This window comes from Aquarana catesbeiana, linkage group LG09 (assembly GCF_042186555.1).
Source record: "Aquarana catesbeiana isolate 2022-GZ linkage group LG09, ASM4218655v1, whole genome shotgun sequence".
NCBI lineage: Eukaryota > Metazoa > Chordata > Amphibia > Anura > Ranidae > Aquarana > Aquarana catesbeiana.
Window position 1 is genome coordinate 295440785 of NC_133332.1, and position 20864 is coordinate 295461648.

Below are 20864 nucleotides of genomic sequence, written 5' to 3' on the forward strand. Positions count from 1 at the left end.
GAATGCGGTGACGTACAACACGTATGACGAGCCAAGAAAAATTAAGTTCAATAGCCAGTGCGGCTCTTCTGCTTGATTCTGAGCATGCATGGAACTTTGTGCGTCGGAATTGTGTACACACGATCGGATATTTACGACAACGGATTTTGTTGTGGGAAAATTTAAGATCCAGATCCCAAATTTTGTGTGACGGAAATTCCGATGGAAAATGTCCGATGGAGCCTACAGACGGTTGGAATTTCCGACAACAAGCTCCCATCGAACATTTTCCGTCGGAAAATCCGACTGTGTGTACGCGGCATTAGGCTTTTTTCCCACTTTAACAAGACTTTCCAGTAATAGTAGATGTAGACATCTCCCTCAACTCTAAAGCCTGATCCGTGTTGGGATCACAACTCCACAGGATACTGACAGTCGGTGAGAAAGTGAAGCGATGCAATGCCTCCTGTTTTAACCCCATTTTTGCAAAAAAGTGGCGCGACCGTGTGCATTGCATGCGGTTGCGGCACTTTCCCATTTACTTGAATGTGTAGCGTTCTGTCAGGTGAACTTTACTGCGGGTGCAAAACATCCCCGTCCGCTACCTATTGCAGCTTAAAGGGGGGGGGCTATGGCGGGTAGCAAAATTACAGCTCAACCATGCATTTTTACTGCCCCCCAACCACAAGTCTAAACAAAGCCTAATAAGAGAGTAGGATACAATAAAAAAAAAAAAAAACACAGACTTTGGATAGTATTCACAACTCTTTACAAAATATACATTATCAAGATATTGGATAAGAACATTAGACAGGGAACAATAAAAAGAAACATTCTTGCTTTCTACTCAAGCCTGTGTGCCATTACAGTACAACACACATTGGCTCACACAATGGCTAGGTACATACTAGGAAAATCAGTGCTCCAAAGAGCTTACACTCTAATCAGATTTCAAGATAAAATGACAACATACATAACATGTGAAGTAAGTGAAGGCACTGAGAGGTAACACTAATGGGCTCATTCAGTAAGGCAAAGAATGACTTGAAGCGTGAACCAAATTGGTCCGTCGGAATTCATTTTTAGTGATATTTTGGTTTGCTAAATTGTGATTGGTCACTGTATGCCACCATCGTTCTTTGCACTGTTTTACTGAATAGGCCTGTAACTCTTCTCGATATCAGCGGTTCACATTGAGGCCTAACTGTAAGTGAATAGAAGGACTATGGGACTAATTTCTGAAGGTATATAAGAGCTGTCTGTGGTGCCCTACAGTCAACCAATCTGGCTGTTGCGGGGCTTCTACAATCACACAGGAGGCGTATTTATAAAGCAGAAAATAATCACTTTACCATTTACCTAGAGGGTTACTGCATTTATATAAGACATTTGACACCTGCACTAAAAGTAATATTAAACCCTCAATTATTTGAAGCTGAATTCTAGGAATTCAGCCAATTTGTAAAAAGTGAAGGCACCCTATGAGTTAGGTCCAAGGAGGTGCATGACATCTCCCGGGCTTATCTCTATTATTTACATCTGACGGTTTTATTATTCTGCTGGGAACTACAGCGGGGCTGCGAGAGAGCAAAAAGACACACAGAGCAGCTATGCCCACCCCTCGCCTCTGCTGCCCTTTCAGAGAAGCCTTTTAACAAATAGCTTCCTGGGAAATATTTATATTATTGTGCTCAATGTGTTAAACTAAAAAATGCTGAGGGTTTAATACTACTTTAATTGAGGAATAATGTTTGCTCAACACCTAGACATCTTTTGTTACTAATGGCATACCCAGCTCTTACAGGTACATACACCCTATCCAGGTCACGGCTTTGGCAGCTTTCCCCCCTGCGTCTCCTCCCGAGTCCTGGCTGTCGCTTCTCCTCCCAGCCAATCAGGACTTAGGACTCGTGGCCAATCGGATCTTAGGACTCCCAGCTAATCTGGTCTCAGGTTCTGCTTCCTGATTGGCCGGAAGGAGAATTTGCTAATGTCACACAGCTGGGTGGGCTCAGGGCACAGTGCTCTGCACCCCGAGCCCACCCTTTTTGAAGCCAATTAGAGCCTCAGGCTCTAATCATGTGCTTCAAAAAAAAAAAAACATTGAAATTCATGCGTCTGGCACCCTGCATGTAGATTAGGGGCAGGCGCATGGATTAGGGAGGCAGCACCCCTGCACCCTGTATGAGCAGCCACCACTACTCTAGACCTAAACAAGCATTTTACCCTCGCGGTACGGGGGATACCCCACTGCAATGGAGGATTTTCACTATTCCTAGAGTTGGGCTTTAAGAACTCGTTCACACTTTTCTGCACATGATCAACTGCAAGGGCACATAGAAAACAACTGCAAAAGCCCTTGTCACCCCTCTAAAAAACAATCCGCTGTGGACTGCTTTTCATAGGGTAGCTGACAGACGGCACACAACCTGTTTTAACCCCTAAAAGCCCACCCTACCACACCACAACCATTTATATTGCACGTGGTTGCAGGGCCATTACAGTGCGGACCCATTCACTTGAATAGGTCATGTTCAGCAAGCAGTACTGGCAGCCGAATGCGACGTGGAGGGGGTGACATTTTTACCCACAGCCCCCGCCGGCTACTGTGTTGGATTAAGTGTGGGAGGGCGGAGGCAATAAGACCACGGCTCAACCATCTATTTTTACCTCCCCTCCAGCAGCAAGTGTAAATGTGCCCTTGGGGCTTGTTCACATTGACAACCAAGGGGTTGTAAAACTGCTTGAGACACGGTTTTGCGGTCCAACTACAGAAAGCCATGTAGCCACTCAGAGCTGCACACCTGTCACAACCGCTATGCTTTGAGGCTGTGACATAAATTAAACGGCATACGGTGCCGCTGCTGAACATGACCCATTTAAGTATATAGGGATGCGCTGTAACTGCTGCAATGCAACAGGCGATGATAAGGGGACATATCACATCCTCACTGCCTGCCATACACCCTCTAAAAAAAGTGTTCCACTATGGATCACTTTTCAGAGGGGTGGCAAGGACTCTAACAATAGCTTTCACCAGTGTGAACCAGTACTCATTTGTGATGACCACTATAAATTGTATTAGTTAGGTAAGGGTTATTGTAGTTTGCATATCATTAGCTTGGCTGTATTAAATGGGCTGGTAAGATGTCTGTATCTTTAAAGCTTGACCGTTCTACATCACAGCAATGGCCACCGTCTGGCCGGGCATGTGTATAAAAGAGCAGCTTCGCTGTGCCCAGCAACCAATCAGATCTTGCCCTTCATTCATTTTTGGCAAACCTATTCAGACTCTTTGATTTTAGACACTTTCTCTACATAAAGGCTCACAATGTGTCACTGAATCGTCTTCCCTGTAATAAATAGTAGAAGCTCTATAGGACAGTCCAGGAAAGAAAAGGGTTGGTCAATAAAATAGAGAAATGAGGAGAAGGAGGAGGTGTGAGAGTGAAATCCGTCCTCTCAAGGCACTTTGTCTGCTGGGGAATGTCCTTTGTAGCAGTGCTTGGAACAACGCTTGGCTTTGTACGCAGGAAGATGGTGCAGGCCGCCATCTTGTCACTTCATGGAAGGCTGCTGATGTCTCTCCTTGGTGGGGGGCCTGCAGGCTTTATAGGCGTTTCATTGGCCTTTCCTTCAAACATCATGATGCTGCAAACAGAAAGCAAAGGGTTAATTAGGTTGCAGTCTAGATGATCATACCAACTAGGGGTGAGCTCAAAAGGGTTCAGATCCAAGTCTGCACCCACCTGAGCAATCCTGATACAAAGCCATCACTGTACTGGCCAATCATGAATGGCCGAGGCATTCCTTGCCTTACACCGATCAGCCATATCTTTATGACCACTGACGGGTTAAGTGAATAACATTACATAGTTACATAGTAGGTGAGGTTGGAAAAAGACACAAGTCCATCAAGTCCAACCTATGTGTGCGATTATATGTCAGTATTACATTGTATATCTCTGTATGTTGCGGTCTTTCAGGTGCTTCTCTAATAGTCTTTCGAAACTATCGATGCTCCCCACTGAGACCACCGCCTGTGGAAGGAAATTCCACATCCTTGTCACTCTTACAGTAAAGAACCCTCTACATAGTTTAAAGCGGTGTTCCACCCACAATTTTTTTTTTTTTAAAGTCAGCAGCTACAAACACTGTAGCTGCTGACTTTTAATAAGGACACTTACCTGTCCAGGGAGCCCGCGATGTTGGCCCTCCGAGGCCGATCCGTCCATCGGATCGGCTGCAGGTGCTGCCATTCTAATTAAGGAGTGGAGCCTTGCGGCGCCACTGCCCGTTTCCTACTCCGCATGCGCAAATCGGGCATCACTTTGTGAATGGCCTGCTGTCTTCTGGGACATGCACATGTCCCAGAAGACATCGGAGGGGGCTCGTCGAAGAAGAGGATATGACGTCCTGCACCGCGGATCAGATGGATTGGAAGTACAGGCTGTACTTCATAAAAAGGTAAATTAGAAGAATTTTTTTTTTTTAATTAGCCAAAAACGAGGGGTGGAGAGGTGGTCTTTCATTTAAGGCCACCTCTCAAAAGTGGGTGGAACTCTGCTTTAAGGTTAAACCTCTTTTCTTCTAAATTTTAATGAGTGGCCACGTGTCTTGCTAAACTCCCTTCCACGAAAAAGTTTTATCCCTATTGTGGGGTTACCAGTATGGTATTTGTAAATTGGAATCATATCCCCTCTCAAGTGAATAACATTGAATATCTTGTTACAATGGCATCTGAAAGGGTGCCCATGCTGACCCGTGTCCATAGCCAAAAGCACCTACAATGGACACATGGGCATCAGAACTGGACCACAGAGCAATGGAAGAAGGAGACCTGGTCTGATCAATCACATTTTCTTTTACATCATGTGGATGACTGGGTGAGTGTACTTCGCTTACCTGGGGAAGAGATGGCACCAGGATGCAGTATGGGAAGAAGGCAAGCTGGTGGAGGCAGTGTGATGCTTTGGGCAATGTTTTGCTGGGAAACCTTGGATCCTGCCATTCATGTGGATTTTACTTTGACATGTAACACCTACCTAAAGCTTCTTGCTGACCAAGTACACTCCTAATGATCAGCTTCTCTTGAATAAGAATGTTGGCAAATTTTTATTCGATCAGCACATGTAGTCAATTGCTGCAGCACAGCGGAGGAGTCCCTGCTGTCAGGATATAACACAGCGGGGAGTATTTCTCCATCCACCTTGCTTGTGTGGATGGGGGAATCTGTTCAGTGTTTTTTGCTCAGCCTGCTGGCTGATCAAAACAAATAATCCATTAATGGCCGGCTTAACTCCCGACTAACTGCTGGGAGGGGGGGAACAGGAGGAACTGAGCTGCCTAGAATGTGAGCTACACTCCTGAGGTACTACTAGGAGGGGGAGCTGCTAATTCACTGCTTGGAATGGGAGTTGAACTTCTAGGTCAATAATGGGGGGCAGAGGCAGCTGAGCTGTTTAGTCACTGCTGGGAGGGCAGAGCCGGGTGAATTGAGATGCTGAGAGATGCTTTTACTACTGTGAAATTTACAGCTTAACATTATGTATGGTGATTTATAGATAGGTACATTGGTACAACTTGGATGCTGGAAGTATCTGTTGTAGGCTCCAATAATACAGTGATTGCCCAGCGGCTGCCATGCTGCGCACAGGAGGCTGCCTGGTCCGCACAGGCATCATTCAGAGAATATTTGCATTTTTCCAAGTTGGACCTACAGTGGGGATAGAAAGTATTCAGACCCCCTTACATTTTTCACTCTTTGTTATATTGCAGCCATTTGCTAAAATCATTTAAAGTTCATTTTTTCCTCATTAATGTACACACAGCACCCCATATTGACAGAAAAACACAGAATTGTTGACATTTTTGCAGATTAAAAAAGAAAAACTGAAATATCACATGGTCCTAAGTATTCAGACCCTTTGCTGTGACACTCATATATTTAACTCAGGTGCTGTCCATTTCTTCTGATCATCCTTGAGATGGTTCTACACCTTCATTTGAGTCCAGCTGTGTTTGATTATACTGATTGGACTTGATTAGGCAAGCCACACACCTGTCTTCTGCTGCACTTAAGGTTCCTAAGAGCACAGTGGCCTCCATAATCCTTAAATGGAAGATGTTTGGGATGGCCAGAACCTTTCCTAGCGCTGGCCGTCAGGCCAAACTGAGCTATCGGGGGAGAAGAGCCTTGGTGAGGAGGTAAAGAAGAACCCAAAGATCACTGTGGCTGAGCTCCAGAGATGCAGTCGGGAGATGGGAGAAAGATGTAGAAAGTCAACCATCACTGCAGCCCTCCACCAGTCGGGACTTTATGGCAGAGTAGCCCGACGGAAGCCTCTCCTCGGTGCAAGACACATGAAAGCCTGCATGAAGTTTGCTAAAAAACACCTGAAGGACTCCAAGATGGTGAGAAATAAAATTCTTTGGTCTGATGAGACCAAGATAGAACTTTTTGGCCTTAATTCTAAGCGGTATGTGTGGAGAAAACCAAACACTGCTCATCACCTGTCCAATACAGCCCCAACAGTGAAGCATGGTGGTGGCAGCATCATGCTGTGGGGGTGTTTTTCAGCTGCAGGGACAGGACGACCGGTTGCAATTGAGGGAAAGATGAATGTGGCCAAGTACAGGGATATCCTGGACGAAAACCTTCTCCAGAGTGCTCAGGACCTCAGACTGGGTCGAAGGTTCACCTTCCAACAAGACAATGACCCTAAACACACAGCTAAAATAACAAAGGAGAGGCTTCACAACAACTCCGTGACTGTTCTTGAATGGCCCAGCCAGAGCCCTGACTTAAACCCAATTGAGCATCTCTGGAGAGACCTAAAAATGGCTGTCCACCAATGTTTACCATCCAACCTGACAGAACTGGAGAGGATCTGCAAGGAGGAATGGCAGAGGATCCCCAAATCCAGGTGTGAAAATCTTGTTGCATCTTTCCCAAAAAGACTCATGGCTGTATTAGATCAAAAGGGTGCTTTTACTAAAAACTGAGCAAAGGGTCTAAATACTTAGGACCATGTGATATTTCAGTTTTTCTTTTTTAATAAATCTGCAAAAATGTCAACAATTCTGTGTTGTTCTGTCAATATTGGGTGCTGTGTGTACATTAATGAGGAAAAAAATGAACTTAAATGATTTTAGCAAATTGCTGCAATATAACAAAGAGTGAAAAATTTAAGGGGGTCTGAATACTTTCCGCCCCCACTGTATGTACCCATAGGTGTGTCTACAGGCCAGATGTGCCTGGGCACACCCTAATCACCCCATGTGCATTAGCATTACCCAGGGGCGGCGCCAGGTGGGTGGTTGGGGGTGCTAGAGGCCTGTGTAAGTGCCCCCATTAAATTAATGGCTAGGTTCAACTTTAAGAACATCTTACACCCATATTTATATGCTCCCAATCAACTGTCTCTCACCACCAGAGCCTCCTCCATGTGACAGCAGGTGGCGTTCATGTGTGTTTGAGCTTTGGGGTGCACACCCTAATGCAATAGGCTGTGCACACCTATGTATGTACCTGACCCTTAAACACTAACTGCTACCCAATCCCCCTCTTTTACCCCAATTTAAGCTTACAAGAAAAAAACATTGACACCAATGTTGGAGTAAAAAATGGCCGCCTCGGCCCCTTTATTAAAACAATAGCAAAACATAACAAAAAAACCTTCCTTAAAAACAGGAAATGAAGATTGACGATCCTTGGAGGCACCAAATATCAATTGTACATTTTGTATCTGCGTAACTACGTACACGGTCCCTAGCCGCACTACACCGGCTTGGGGGATGAACCACATTCAGATGATACCGCACTTTAACTTACCAGTTAATCCACCATAGCTGGCATTCCACCGGGGACTCCATGACTTAGATGGGTCCCTAATTTGATAAGCAGACAGTTTGCTTAAACTGTCTCCAAAGACCTCAACCGCCACAGCACGAAGTGTGAAACATCACACCTTTGTGCCCCACCAAAAAAGCAATGCCCTCTACACCCCATCCTGCAATCCCAGAGCCCAAAGATCCGTGCCAACCGCGTTAAGGTGCATACCGTCGCTGCGGAGATACGGCCAGGTATCCACCTCCAGCTCCCGATGCCGGACCAAGAAACCTCCGTTTTGCGCTATGAACTTCCCAACCTCCTTATTAATTTTAACTCTTGCTCTGTTTAGTTTGTCCACAGAACTGGCAAAACGCCAAGACATGTGGCCTACGATATCCAACCAAACCACCATTGTGTGAGGAAAAGCCATATGCAGCCTGAGGACATTGAATTTGATCATGCTTGTATCTTGTGTTTGCCAAACGCTAAGCTAACTTCCTCCTTGAGAGCAAGCAACTTATCTTCAGGCAGACGACATTCCATCGCCTCAGTATCAATAACTATCCCTAAGAACTTGATTAATGACGTGGGGCCCTCCGTTTTGTCCCTCGCGAGAGGAATACCAAAACGCTCCACGTCATGCTTAACCGTAGCCAGAAGAATGCCACATAAAGAAGGAGGGCCAACGCAAAGAAAGTCGTCCAAGTAGTGAATAACTGAATTGACCCCTGCCATGTCTCAAACCACCCACTCAAGGAAAAAACTAAAAGTCTCAAAAAGGGCGCAGGAAATGGAACAGCCCATAGGAAGGCAATGATCAACAAAGGCAGACTCTATGTCTGTCTTGGCCATGAGGGCACCCTGACCGTAACGCCGTAGCATCAAAGGAGGTATACGACACCGCACACGCCTCAGGCTCAATAGCTCAATAGCTTCATTGACCGACCCACCTTTTGGGCAAGACAGGTGGTGAATCAGGCGGAACCTATTGAGCTCCTTCTTTGGAACGACCCCCAAAAGAGAGACCACTAAATTGGCCAAGGAGGTGGGGGGACAAAAGGGCCAACGACACCTCTTTTGCGAGTTTCTCAGTTTCACGCAAATTGTCAGCCACTGGAGGGATCCGATTAAGGGCACAAGGGATCACATAACCCTCCTTGAAACCGGCCTGCAACAAACGTGCTGCAGCAAAAGCATTTGACATAGTTCCCCATAAACGTTTACTGTACAAAATAAGGTCCATTGGCATGGACCATAGGGTGAGTACATGGACTGAGAACTGGCTACAAGAGAGAATTCAGAGGGTGGTGATAAATGGGGAGTACTCGGAATGGTCAGAGGTGGGTAGCGGGGTCCCCCAGGGTTCTGTGCTGGGACCAATGCTATTTATTTTGTTCATAAACGACCTGGAGGATGGGGTAAACAGTTCAATCTCTGTATTTGCGGATGATACTAAGCTAAGCAGGACAATAACTTCTCTGTAGGATGTGGAAACCTTGCAAAAAGATCTGAACAAATTAATGGGGTGGGCAACTACATGGCAAATGAGGTTTAATGTAGAAAAATGTAAAATAATGCATTTGGGTGGCAAAAATATGAATGCAATCTATACACTGGGGGGAGAACCTCTGGGGGAATCTAGGATGGAAAAGGACCTGGGGGTCCTAGTAGATGATAGGCTCAGCAATGGCATGCAATGCCAAGCTGCTGCTAACAAAGCAAACAGAATATTGGCATGCATTAAAAAGGGGATCAACTCCAGAGATAAAACGATAATACTCCCGCTCTACAAGACTCTGGTCCGGCCTCACCTGGAGTATTCTGTCCAGTTCTGGGCACCAGTCCTCAGGAAGGATGTACTGGAAAAGGAGCGAGTACAAAGAAGGGCAACAAAGCTAATAAAGGGTCTGGAGGATCTTAGTTATGAGGAAAGGTTGCCAGCACTGAACTTATTCTCTCTGGAGAAGAGACGCTTGAGAGGGGATATGATTTCAATTTACAAATACCGTACTGGTGACACCACAATAAGGATAAAACTTTTTTGTGGAAGGAAGTTTAACAAGACACATGGCCACTCATTAAAATTAGAAGAAAAGAGGTTTAACCTTATACTATGTAGAGGGTTCTTTACTGTAAGAGCAGCAAGGATGTGGCATTCCCTTCCACTGGTCTCAGTGGGGAGCAAAAAACTATTAGATAAGCACCTGAACAAACGCAACATACAGGGATATACAATGTAATACTGACACATAATCACACACATAGGTTGGACTTGATGGACTTGTGTCTTTTTTCAACCTCACCTACTATGTAACTATGTTATTTGGCATTGCTGACAAATGTCCTATTGAGTCATGTGAAGTATGATATTTAATGATAGTTCCAATTTATCTAAGAGGTCATATAGGTTTTTATGGTCATATCTAACCACAGTGTTGAGTAAGCTGTGAGACAGCTGAAGTAAAAATAGGAAGCACATGTGCAAAAAATGGAGAAGAAGAAGTCCTGAACAAGAGGTCCGATCTAGACTGGGGATAAATAGCATATTATGAGGAAGTTCCATTGTGCAATATCTTTAGCTTTCAAAAACAGAAGACAACAATTTGCAAAGCTTTCACCAACTACAGTGTAGATCAATATTTCTCAACTCCAGTCCTCAAGCACCCCCAACAGGTCATGTTTTCAGGATTTCCCTCAGATGAAATGGCTGTGGTAATTACTAAGGCAGTGAAACTGATCAAATCACCTGTGCAAATGTGTATGCGTGCACAATGTGAGGACCCATATATAGACCATGAGGGTAGTGATTAAGGTGTGCCCAGGCACACCCCCTGCGCATGCCTATGGACTTGGTCATGCAATATACCAAAATGTATTTATTTTTTTTTTTAAACAGATAGGCATTTCTTTTGGCAGTATTTAACAACCACTGGAATTTTTATTTTTTTACTATATAAAAAAAAGAACAAAAATATTTTCCAAAAAAATGGCAATACAACAACACTTATAATGACCAATAATAATATACAGTATATATAATATATTAAAAAGTGACGACTGTAATATAACATTTTAGAGACAATTGAATTGTTTTTCTTACCTCTGTACATGTCTTATCTTTTCGATTAAAAAAAAAAAAAAAAAAAAAACATTAAACTGAGGATTACATATAAAAAAAAAAAAATTACACTTGAAGCAGAACGTCACCCAAAGTTCCACTTCACCCCCCTTTTCTTACTTCGCCCCCCTTACTTCGCCCCCCTTACTTCACCCCCCTTACTTCACCCCCCTTTTCTTACTTCACCCCCCTTACTTCACCCCCCTTTTCTTACTTCACCCCCCTTTTCTTACTTCACCCCCCTTTTCTTACTTCACCCCCCTTTTTACATTTAGCACATTATTTTTCTTTGGGGGGAAGTGGGTACCTGATTTTGACAGGTACTCGCTCCCCCACTTCTGGTATTAAGTGATCTGAGTGGAAGTTTGCCCCCCCCCTTCCCCCACAGACTTCTAGGACACATCATAGGTCCCAGAAGACTACGGGACCAATCAGAAACCGCAGTGCGGCTCACGCATGTTCAGTTGGAAGTCGGTTGTGAAGCTGCGAGGCTTCACTACCGGTTTCCCTTAGTGAAGATGCCGGAGTCTGCACCTGAAGCCAACTGAAGAATCGGCTCTGGAGAGGACATCGCTGGATCCAGGGGCAGGTAAGTGTCCTTTTATTAAAAGTCAGCAGCTACAATATTTGTTTTCATTTTTTGGGGGAGACTGGATCTCCTCTTTAACTATGTATTCTTAGCTCAGTAGAGTCCATTTCATTGTGCTTAGTGTCCATTCACACTTGTGCATCTTAAAAATTGTGCAATTTCCATTGCGACTTTACCATGTGACTTTGTTACGACTTTGACCAATGTGATTGTTTTGTTTGTGCTCTACAAATTAAATAGACGTGCAGAACAGAAACATTTGTTTAGTTTCTTTATTTTTTAAGAACGATTTGAATTCGAACGATTGATCGACCGATTCAAATTCTGTGTAAAGAATAGCTGGTTGTTAAGGAGCGGGCCGGAAAGCCAGCCTCCATGTCCTTAACAATCGATGACTCATCAGCTGTCAGCGGGTTTCCCCACTGACAGCTGAATGTAAACAAAAAAATGCTGGCAATGAAAAATAAATGAAAAGAAAAAACAGCATGGGGTCCCCCCCATCCATACCAGGCCCTTTGTTGACATCACTGGGTAGCACCGCCCCCTTGTGACACCATCGACCAAGGGAATGCTGGGTCGGTAATGCCACAATAGGGCGGCACCACCCGGTGATGTCACTGTGTGGCCCCGACCCTTCGTTATTTAAGAGCTGGCAGGCAGTGGGCGCCTTCATCGGGACCAGAGGTTTTTATTTCTCTTTTTTGGGTCGGTGGGTGCGGGCATTGTGATTGATGATGAATCTACATGGAGGGAATTTTTTTTTATAAAAAAAAAAAGGAGTTGTTAAAAACTGCCTACTCTCATAGTTTACACTACACTTTTTTTTTGGTGAATAGGGAGGGGTTCTATGTATCATTCACATAGGAGGGAGGCCAGGATCTGGGGGCTCCCTTGCTAAAGGGGGCTTCCAGATTCCGATAAGTCCCCCGCCTGCACACCCTGACAAACACCAGCCATCAACATGGAGACAAGAGCCCCCTGCCCGAAGCACACCCCCCCCATGTTGAGGGCATGTGGCCTGGTATGGTTCAGTGGGTGGGATTCTCGCCTGCACCTCCCCTTTCCTGACCTGCCAGGCTGCATGCTCAGATAAGGGTCTGGGCACGCTGGTTTTTTTTTACATTTTGGCACGCTTTCTTTCATTATTTTTTCATTGCCAGGATATTTTCCACAAGTCGCATGCACAGTATATCATGCAGGTGCGACTTTCATGCGACTTTGAGGATTTGCATTTTAGTCTATGGCCCTCAAGTCGCATGAAAGTCGGACCAAAGTAGGGCAGGAACTACTTTAAAGTTGCTGTCACTTTACGTTGCACAGATATGAACGGTACTCACTGGGAAACATGGGGTGGACCCCAAAGTCGCATGACAAGTTGCATAAGTGTGAATGGGGCCTAAGTCTCCTCCAAATCACTTTTTTTTTTTTCTGCTGTGATCCGACTTCCAGTTAGAGGGTGGCTGCAATAACATTTGTAATTAAACTTGTTTTTATCCACCTTGTTTGTTTGTGTAGAGCTGCATTCAAAAATAATTCACAAAATGTAATAAAAACAACTATTAGTAACGTCAGCATGCTTTGTACTGGAAAAATAATTTTAGCGCTTTTATAAAAAGGGACCTGTGGACGTCTCCGCAGTTCTATGATGGAGGGTGGGCTGGAGCTGAACGGGGCAGTCTTTCTTTTTTCTCTTTGAAATGTTGGAGAGCGTGTTATTATGCCATTGTACATGCAACAACAAAAACTCCTAGGACAACTGTTGATTTCAACCTCCGGAAAACAAAATACAGAATGACAGCCACGACAAACAATTTTTAGTAAAGAACATTAAATCTTCCCTAGACCCCCCCGGTCTCTGAGAAGGTATATACTGATCCATAAGCCAGTCTGATGGGGACAATGATGTAAGGGGGCATTGTGATGGGTACATGTGGTGTAAGGGGGCACTCTGATGAGGACAATAGATGTAAGGGGGCACTCTGGTGTAGACAGTTTTTGTAAGGGGGCATCTGATGAGGACAATCCCTGTAAGGGGGCACTGTGATAGGGACACATGGTGTAAGGGGGACTCTGATGGAGACCCTAATGTAAGTAGGCACTCTGGTTGGAACCTTAATGTAAGGGGGAACTCTGATGGGGACCCTGATGTAAGAGGGACCCTGATGTAAGGGGGCACTCTGATGGAGACCCTAATGTAAAGGGGACCCTGATGGGGACCCTAATGTAAGGAGGCACTCTGGTTGGAACCTTCATATAAGGGGGCACTCTGATGGGGACCCTGATGTAAGGGGGCACTCTGATGGAGACCCTAATGTAAGGGGGACCCTAATGTAAGGAGGTACTCTTTTTGGGACCTTAATGTAAGGGGGCACTCTGATGGGCACTCTGATGGAGACCCTAATGTAAGGGGGACCTCGATGGGGATCCTAATGTAAGGAGGTACTCTTTTTGGGACCTTAATGTAAGGGAGCACTCTGATGGGGACCCTGATGTAAGGGGGCACTCTGATGGAGACCCTAATGTAAGGGCGACCCTGATGTAAAGTGGGTTCTGATAGGGACGCTTGGGATAAGGGGCCACAGGTTTTGTTTAATCATCCTAATGACAGCCTGATACATGCTTGTGTTTCCCAGACTTTGACTCATGATACAGAAACGTGCCGAGTGAACAGGAAATACTGGTTCCCTGCATCTCGGTCATACAGTGTGACTTACACACAGTGATGACATTATGCCTCCCCTGTATTTTTTAGCTGCATCCCTAAATGAGGCTAGATCTGGCCTTGGTTGCAACAGGAGACTGTCCATACAAGTTTTGGGGCAGCAGCTCTTGGTTAGCTTGGCAGTTAGCCATGTTGTTTTGGAACAACTAAACATCAAAATTTGCCAGGAAGATAACAGAAGGTGGTGTTATACTTTAAAAGTCCTACGTATGGGGATAAGCTTGAGATCAACACTCCAGTGAGCAATTCAGACTAGGCAACAAATGACAACTTTCACTGGTGGAGGAGCAAACTGACAGTATGGCTTAATGAAGCATAGTCTTGATCAATGATTCTCAATCTTATTGAGACCAGGGCCTGGTAAATTCTTCCGGAACCAACATTAAAAAAAATCCCAGTGTGTGTGTGTGTGTGTGTGTGTGTGTGTGTGTGTGTGGGGGGGGGTGAGGGGCCTACAGAAGGCATGATTGCCCTGTAGGGGATGGATTTTCAGGAGGGAGATGAGGACAACTGTGTCTCTGGAGAGGCTGGAGGTTATGCATGGGGCAATGTAGGAGATTGGGGGGCACTGTAAGACACTGTTGAGGACACTATGGGGGGGGGGGGGGGGGGCTGAAGGCTCTGCAGCTAGCTGGGGTGGGGGCACTGTGGGAGGTTGGTGGGCACTATAGGAGTTGGGAGGCACTGTGGGAGATTATGGGATGTGCAGCTGGCTGGAGGTCCAGGAAGAGAGAGGCTGCGGCCCTGTGGTTGTGAGCCACTCCTCTAGATCTAAGAGACAGGTTACATACTGTATTTAGTGTGGGCAGGAAAACTTCCATGAGAAATACAACTTGAAGATAGTGTTTAATAGTAGAATGCAAAGTCCACTTGGACCTAAACTGGAAAACTCGCTCTGGCCATGTCAATGTTCTGGAATAGCCTCTTCCACAGGCACCAGTCCACGTATGCTCGTGTCCTCAGTGAACAATTCAAACTTCTGGTTTTAGAGGAATTAGGCCCATCCATTATCCCACCTTACAATGCAGTGTTCAGTGCCTGAGCAACTTATTTCTAGTTGAGAGCAGAGGGGGGAGTACCAAGGTCTATGCCAAATTGCATAGGAACCTCATGGTTGTTTGGGTAGGGATGGGGAGAGAAGGTTCACATAAAGGGTAAATGGGCAATTTGATGGTACACGTTTCCTTTACATGAACCTGTGCTTTGCCCGAGCAGGCAAAACAACAAGCGTAATTTAGTTGTGGTGCACTAGCAGAAAATAAAATCCTAAATTTAGCCCCCTGTCTGGCCAATTGGAAAACATTTTTCGGTACTTTTAGGTATAGTGGAGCGTATGTTTTGTCCCCCTTTGTCCCACGTGACAATACTGCTATTTAGTGATTGCCTACTCAAGCACCTGGCGCTGTCACATGGGGGTGGGCTAAGTGTCGTCAGCTCTGTGTAACCTCCAAGTTTCAACATGGACTGACAGAGTGCTAAAGCTGGCCCTGGCCATACATCAGTTTTGTTTGAACGTTTGTATGGAAATTCTGAAAAACTGTACGTCAGAGCATTCCATTTTGCCATCATTGTTCCCCCATACATCAGTTTCCCCACCAGGTGCCCCTATATATCATCTGCCCTATCAGGGTGCCCTCCTACATAATATGTCCCTATCCATAATATCCCTATCCCTATCCATAATATGTTCCTATACATCAGTTTCCCCATCAGAGTGCCCCCATAAATCAGATGCCCTCATACGTCAAGTGTCCCCATCAGGGTGCCCCCTTACATAATGTGTCCGCATCAGAAAGCCCCATACATCTGATTCCACTATCAGAGACTCACTATAGATTAGTAAAGTCCATTAGAGCTGGGCAGGCAGGGGGTGAAAGCTGGGAGGAGAAGCACGCTGCAGGGGGCGGGGCACACATGTGACATCATTGGTTGCTATGACGCTGACGGGGTCTAGCGACAAATCACTGAAGCTTAGTTAGGATCCGGCACAGCATAATGGCAGGCTGATGGTCCGGACAGGGCTGTCAGTCATTCATTAAATGGAGGACTGTGATCCACCATTTAGTGAAGGTTGGTCTAATGGAACAAGAAAAGCAATTTTACTTACCCAACCCTCCTCTTCCAGTAGGCTCCCTAAAAGTTGCAAGACCAGTGCCCTCAGCCTCTGACATCATCAAGTACAATGCAGAGCCCATAGCCCTGCACAGAAGTGTGAGGATGCAGAGTAACAGTTCACCCCTAGAGTGTAGGGGAGCTGCAGGAGCGGAGGGTCCCGCTTTTACAGTCCCCTAGACCTAAACATTCATTTAACCCTTGCAGTACAGGGGCAGCCCCACTTCAGGGGAGAATTTTTATTTTTTTTTGGAGTTGCACTTTAAAGTCACCTGCTGCTTTGCCCTGTGCGATTCATTTTTACCAACAGAAGGAGTAAATTGGACCACGCTTTAAAGGTTTTTTTTTTTTGCCTTCCTCTGGAACTGTGGGTATAAAGTTATGTATATGGATGGATGTTTTCTTCTATTTATTTCTTCTTTTAGTTGATCTAAATGGACTTTTTTCAACCTAACTATGTAACTTTGAACAGGATCTGCACAGTGACCTGCCATGTAACTAAATCTCTATATTGGTGACAAACAAGACATGGAGAAAAAGAGCCTTTGATAGTCCTGGGAGCCGTAGTACGAGGAAAGGAAACCCAGCAAGCCTCCTCCCTCTTCTCTCCCAATCCCCTTTTCAGGGAAGAATATACACACACAGCCCCATTCTGGCACCCCAGGGGAATGCATTGAAAGAGTCTTCAAACAGGAGGAGGCCAATGGCAAGAACGCACAGAAAACGGATTGTTAGAGGGACAGGCACTCTGCCACATAGGAGTCGGTCCCAAACACACCAAAGACACTCAGCCCTTCCCTCCATGGCAAGGCTAATGCTGTGATAAATAATAGCCGATAAGAGAGGGGTGAAGGGGGGAAGACGAGGAGGACAGGGAGGGGAGGCTCCCCGCACAAAGACCTCCAGTGTTCCCCGGCCTGGACTCATGTAACTGGAGGCACAGAGGAGACTGTAAGGATACAGAACCTGCTGTGTCCTGCTAGATTAATGCACCTTTATTCTCAGCAAGGTGACCTGTTACCTGATCACAAAGACCCCAATTTACTCACTTTGATAGGAAGTATTTAGAGCACTGAGACCACATTCCACACTACTGAACCTTCTATAGATTTATTTCAACCAATGACTGACAGGCTGTGAAATTGTCATTTTGTTGGCCCTCCATTCAAGTTCTCTTCCCAAGATCTTCAACAGCAAGGCATGCAATAAATACAAGAGTTAGAAAGGAGCTTCAAGAGAACCAGTCACTGCTGTGCTTATACAAGAATCACAATAGTCCGTGATTAGTTTCCACAACCCTGCAGGTTCAAACCCAAATGTAAGGCCCTGTTCACACCCGAGTGATTTTCTGCTTGAAGCTTGTAATTCTAAAACGCTCAACAAGCCAAATTCCATTCATTTCAATGGCCCCTGTTCACATCTGAGTGTTCTGTCACTGTATGAAGCTCAAAAAAGTACATGGGCTAAGAACAGACTACTGAGTCCATAGGTTGGGCTTGATGGACTTGTGTCATAGGTTGGACTTGATGGATTTGTGTCATAGGTTGGACTTGATGGACTTGTCTCATAGGTTGGACTTGATGGACTTGTGTCATAGGTTGGACTTGATGGACTTGTGTCATAGGTTGGACTTGATGGACTTGTGTCATAGGTTGGACTTGATGGACTTGTGTCATAGGTTGGACTTGATGGACTTGTGTCTTTTTTCGACCTCACCTACTATGTAACTATAAGCGTTTTTGGCCCCATAGACTTCAATAAAAACACCTGCCTTGATTGTTTTACGGGTGTTTTATGAGCATTTTTATACTCAAATAGCACCTCTCTACCCCTAATATCCTCTCACTCTCCTCCCCCTAGTGCTTTCTATTGGCTAAACAAAAATACCTGAAGCTGTAAAACGCTTGTAATACACGTCTAAAGCGCTTTGTTTTTTCCTTTATTTCCATCTGATGATCCTGTCACTAACACACTTCCTGCCCCAGAATGACAACACCAACTCGCTGTGCTGTATGAAGGAGCAGTGTTGTCACCCTAGGCTGCTCTCCTGATTTGGACTACAAATATCTTCTATGCTTTGTAGTTCACAGAAAATAGTTGGAAAAGTCAATAACAGTTTTTAACTGCACAAAAAACTTTTATTTAATCACTTACAGCCCGGAAGGATTTTCCCCCTAATGACCAGGCCATTTTTTGAGATGCGGCACTGCGTCGCTTTAACTGACAACTGCATGATCGTGCGACGCTGTACCCAAACAAAACTGATGTCCTTTTTTTCCCACAAATAGAGCTTTCTTTTGTTGGTATTTGATCACCTCTGTGGTTTTTATTTTTTGCGCTATAAACAAAAAAATAGCGACAATTTTGGAAAAAAACAACATTTTTTACTTTTTGCTATAATGAATATCGAAAAAAAAAATTACAAAAAGAGATTTCTTCATCAGTTTAGGTCAATATGTATTCTTCTACATATTTTTGGTAAAAAAAAAAACGCAATAAGCGTATATTGATTGGTTTGCGCATAAGTTATAGCGTCTACAAAACAGGGGATAGAATTTTGGCATTTTTATTATTATTTTTTTTTTTACTAGTTATGGTGGCGATCTGTGATTTTTAGCGGGAATGTGACATTGCGGTGGACAGATGGGACACCTTTGACACTTTTTTGGGACCACTGACAGTTATACAGTGATCAGTGCTATAAGAATGCATTGATTACTGTGTAAATGTCATTGGCAGGGAAGGGGTTAACACTAGGGGGCGATCAAGGGATTAAACGTGTTCCCTCATGTGTGTTTCTAACTGTGGGGAGGGGGGGGGTGGGACTGACTAGAGGAGGAGACATGTCGCTGTTCCTAATCACTAGGAACAGCAGATCTGTCTCTCCTCCCCTATCAGAACAGGGATCTGTGTGTTTACACATCCCCGTTCTGGCTCTCGTGCCCACGATCGTCAGGGCCGTACATTGGGTCCCCTGCTGTGCAGCGGGTGGGCGCGTGCCTGCTATCGCCCTAAAGGTGCCGTTGTACACCTATGGCGATTTGCGGGATCATGCCGATCTGCCGCAGTATAATGACGCCGGCTGCTCAGCAAGTGGTTAAAGTGGTTGTAAAGGCTGACGTTTTTTTGCCTTCATACTTTCTATGCGATTTTACCACCCCCCCCCCACTGTTCCCCCTTAAAGTGAAATTTTAACTTTAGATCACTTCAAGTGTCTATACTATCCAGCAATACACTGTCTCACCCTGCTTTGCACATGCTGTCCATTTTATACATTTTTAGGCACAGCTGAGTTTCTAGAGGCAATCTGCTGACAGCCTTAAAGCTGAATTAAACCTTCCTATCCTTTATAGCCAAGGATGCTGCTTCTGTTTGATCTGCAACTGCCATGGAGCTGCACATGTGATCAGTTATGACTTCAGCCATTTGGTGGTTTGACAGTTTGTTTGAGGACACAAGCAAATCTGACAGTTTGCATTTCCAGCACTGCATAAATGTAACTTTTTTAAACTAGTAAATCGATGGGTTTAGTTCTACTTTATGATTTACTGCTACTCAGGGGCTCTGGGCTTCAGCAAAATGGCAGCCTCCAGCAAGAAGAAAGAGGAGCAATTCTGGAGGCAATTTACAGCACGTACTAATTTTTGTAGCATAATTATTAAAGTGAAATGTATGTTCCTTGCTAAAGAAAGTTATTTTTTATCAAGTTGTTATGGGTAAAGTTTCGCTTTAAGAGGCTCTGGGGTTCAGCAAAATGGCAGCCTCCAGCAAGGAGTAACAGTAGCAATGCTGGAGGCAATTTACAGCACACACTAATGTTGGTAGCATAATTATTAATGTAGAATGTATGTTCCATGCTAAAGAACATTATTTTTTTAGCAAGTTGTTGTGGGTAAAGTTATGCTTCAACTTCTTCAGATCCGCGCTATAGCCGAATGACGGCTACAGCACAGACCTACTTTGCCGGGAGGGCGTCAATAGACGTCCTCCTGCGCTCGAGCGGCCTGCGCGCTCCCTGCAGGGCGCGTGCAGCACGCTCTGTGATCAGCGAGTCTGTAAGACTCGGCTGATCACAGATCAGAGTAAGGGGTCGATCCCGACCCCTTACCACGTGTTCAGCTGTCAGCCAATGACAGCTGATCATGTGATGTAAACAGAACCGGTAATCAGCTATTTTTTCTCCTCGCGTTGATAGCGTGAGGAGAAAAAAAAAGAAGCCGATCACTGGTGGCTGTCAGAGGGACATCCTGATCAAGGAGAGCTGCCGCCACCTCATTTGTTCCACCTGTGCCACCTACCAGTGTACAACAGTGCCACCTGCCAGTGCCCACCAGCACCACCTACCAGTGCCCACTTTGCAACCCATCAGTGCCCAAAGTGCCACCCATCAGTGTCACCAATCAGTGCCGCCCATCCGTGTCACCTACCAGTGCCCATCAGTGCCATCTTTCAATGGTACCTATCAGTAGCACCTATCAGTGCCCATCAGTGCCACCCATCAGTGCCATCT

At 45.1% G+C, this 20864-nt stretch overlaps 1 protein-coding gene across 1 annotated transcript in view; it reads right to left on the reverse strand.

Annotated features, from left to right (window-relative positions):
- Positions 1 to 731: 731 nt before the first annotated feature.
- AIF1L (allograft inflammatory factor 1 like) overlaps positions 732 to 20864 on the reverse strand; it is a 145482-nt gene continuing 125349 nt past the window's right edge. The window contains exon 6 of the mRNA XM_073600469.1: positions 732 to 3630. Coding sequence (XP_073456570.1) covers positions 3543 to 3630 — 88 coding nt within the window. The 3' untranslated portion in view covers positions 732 to 3542. The remainder of the gene's footprint in view (positions 3631 to 20864) is intronic.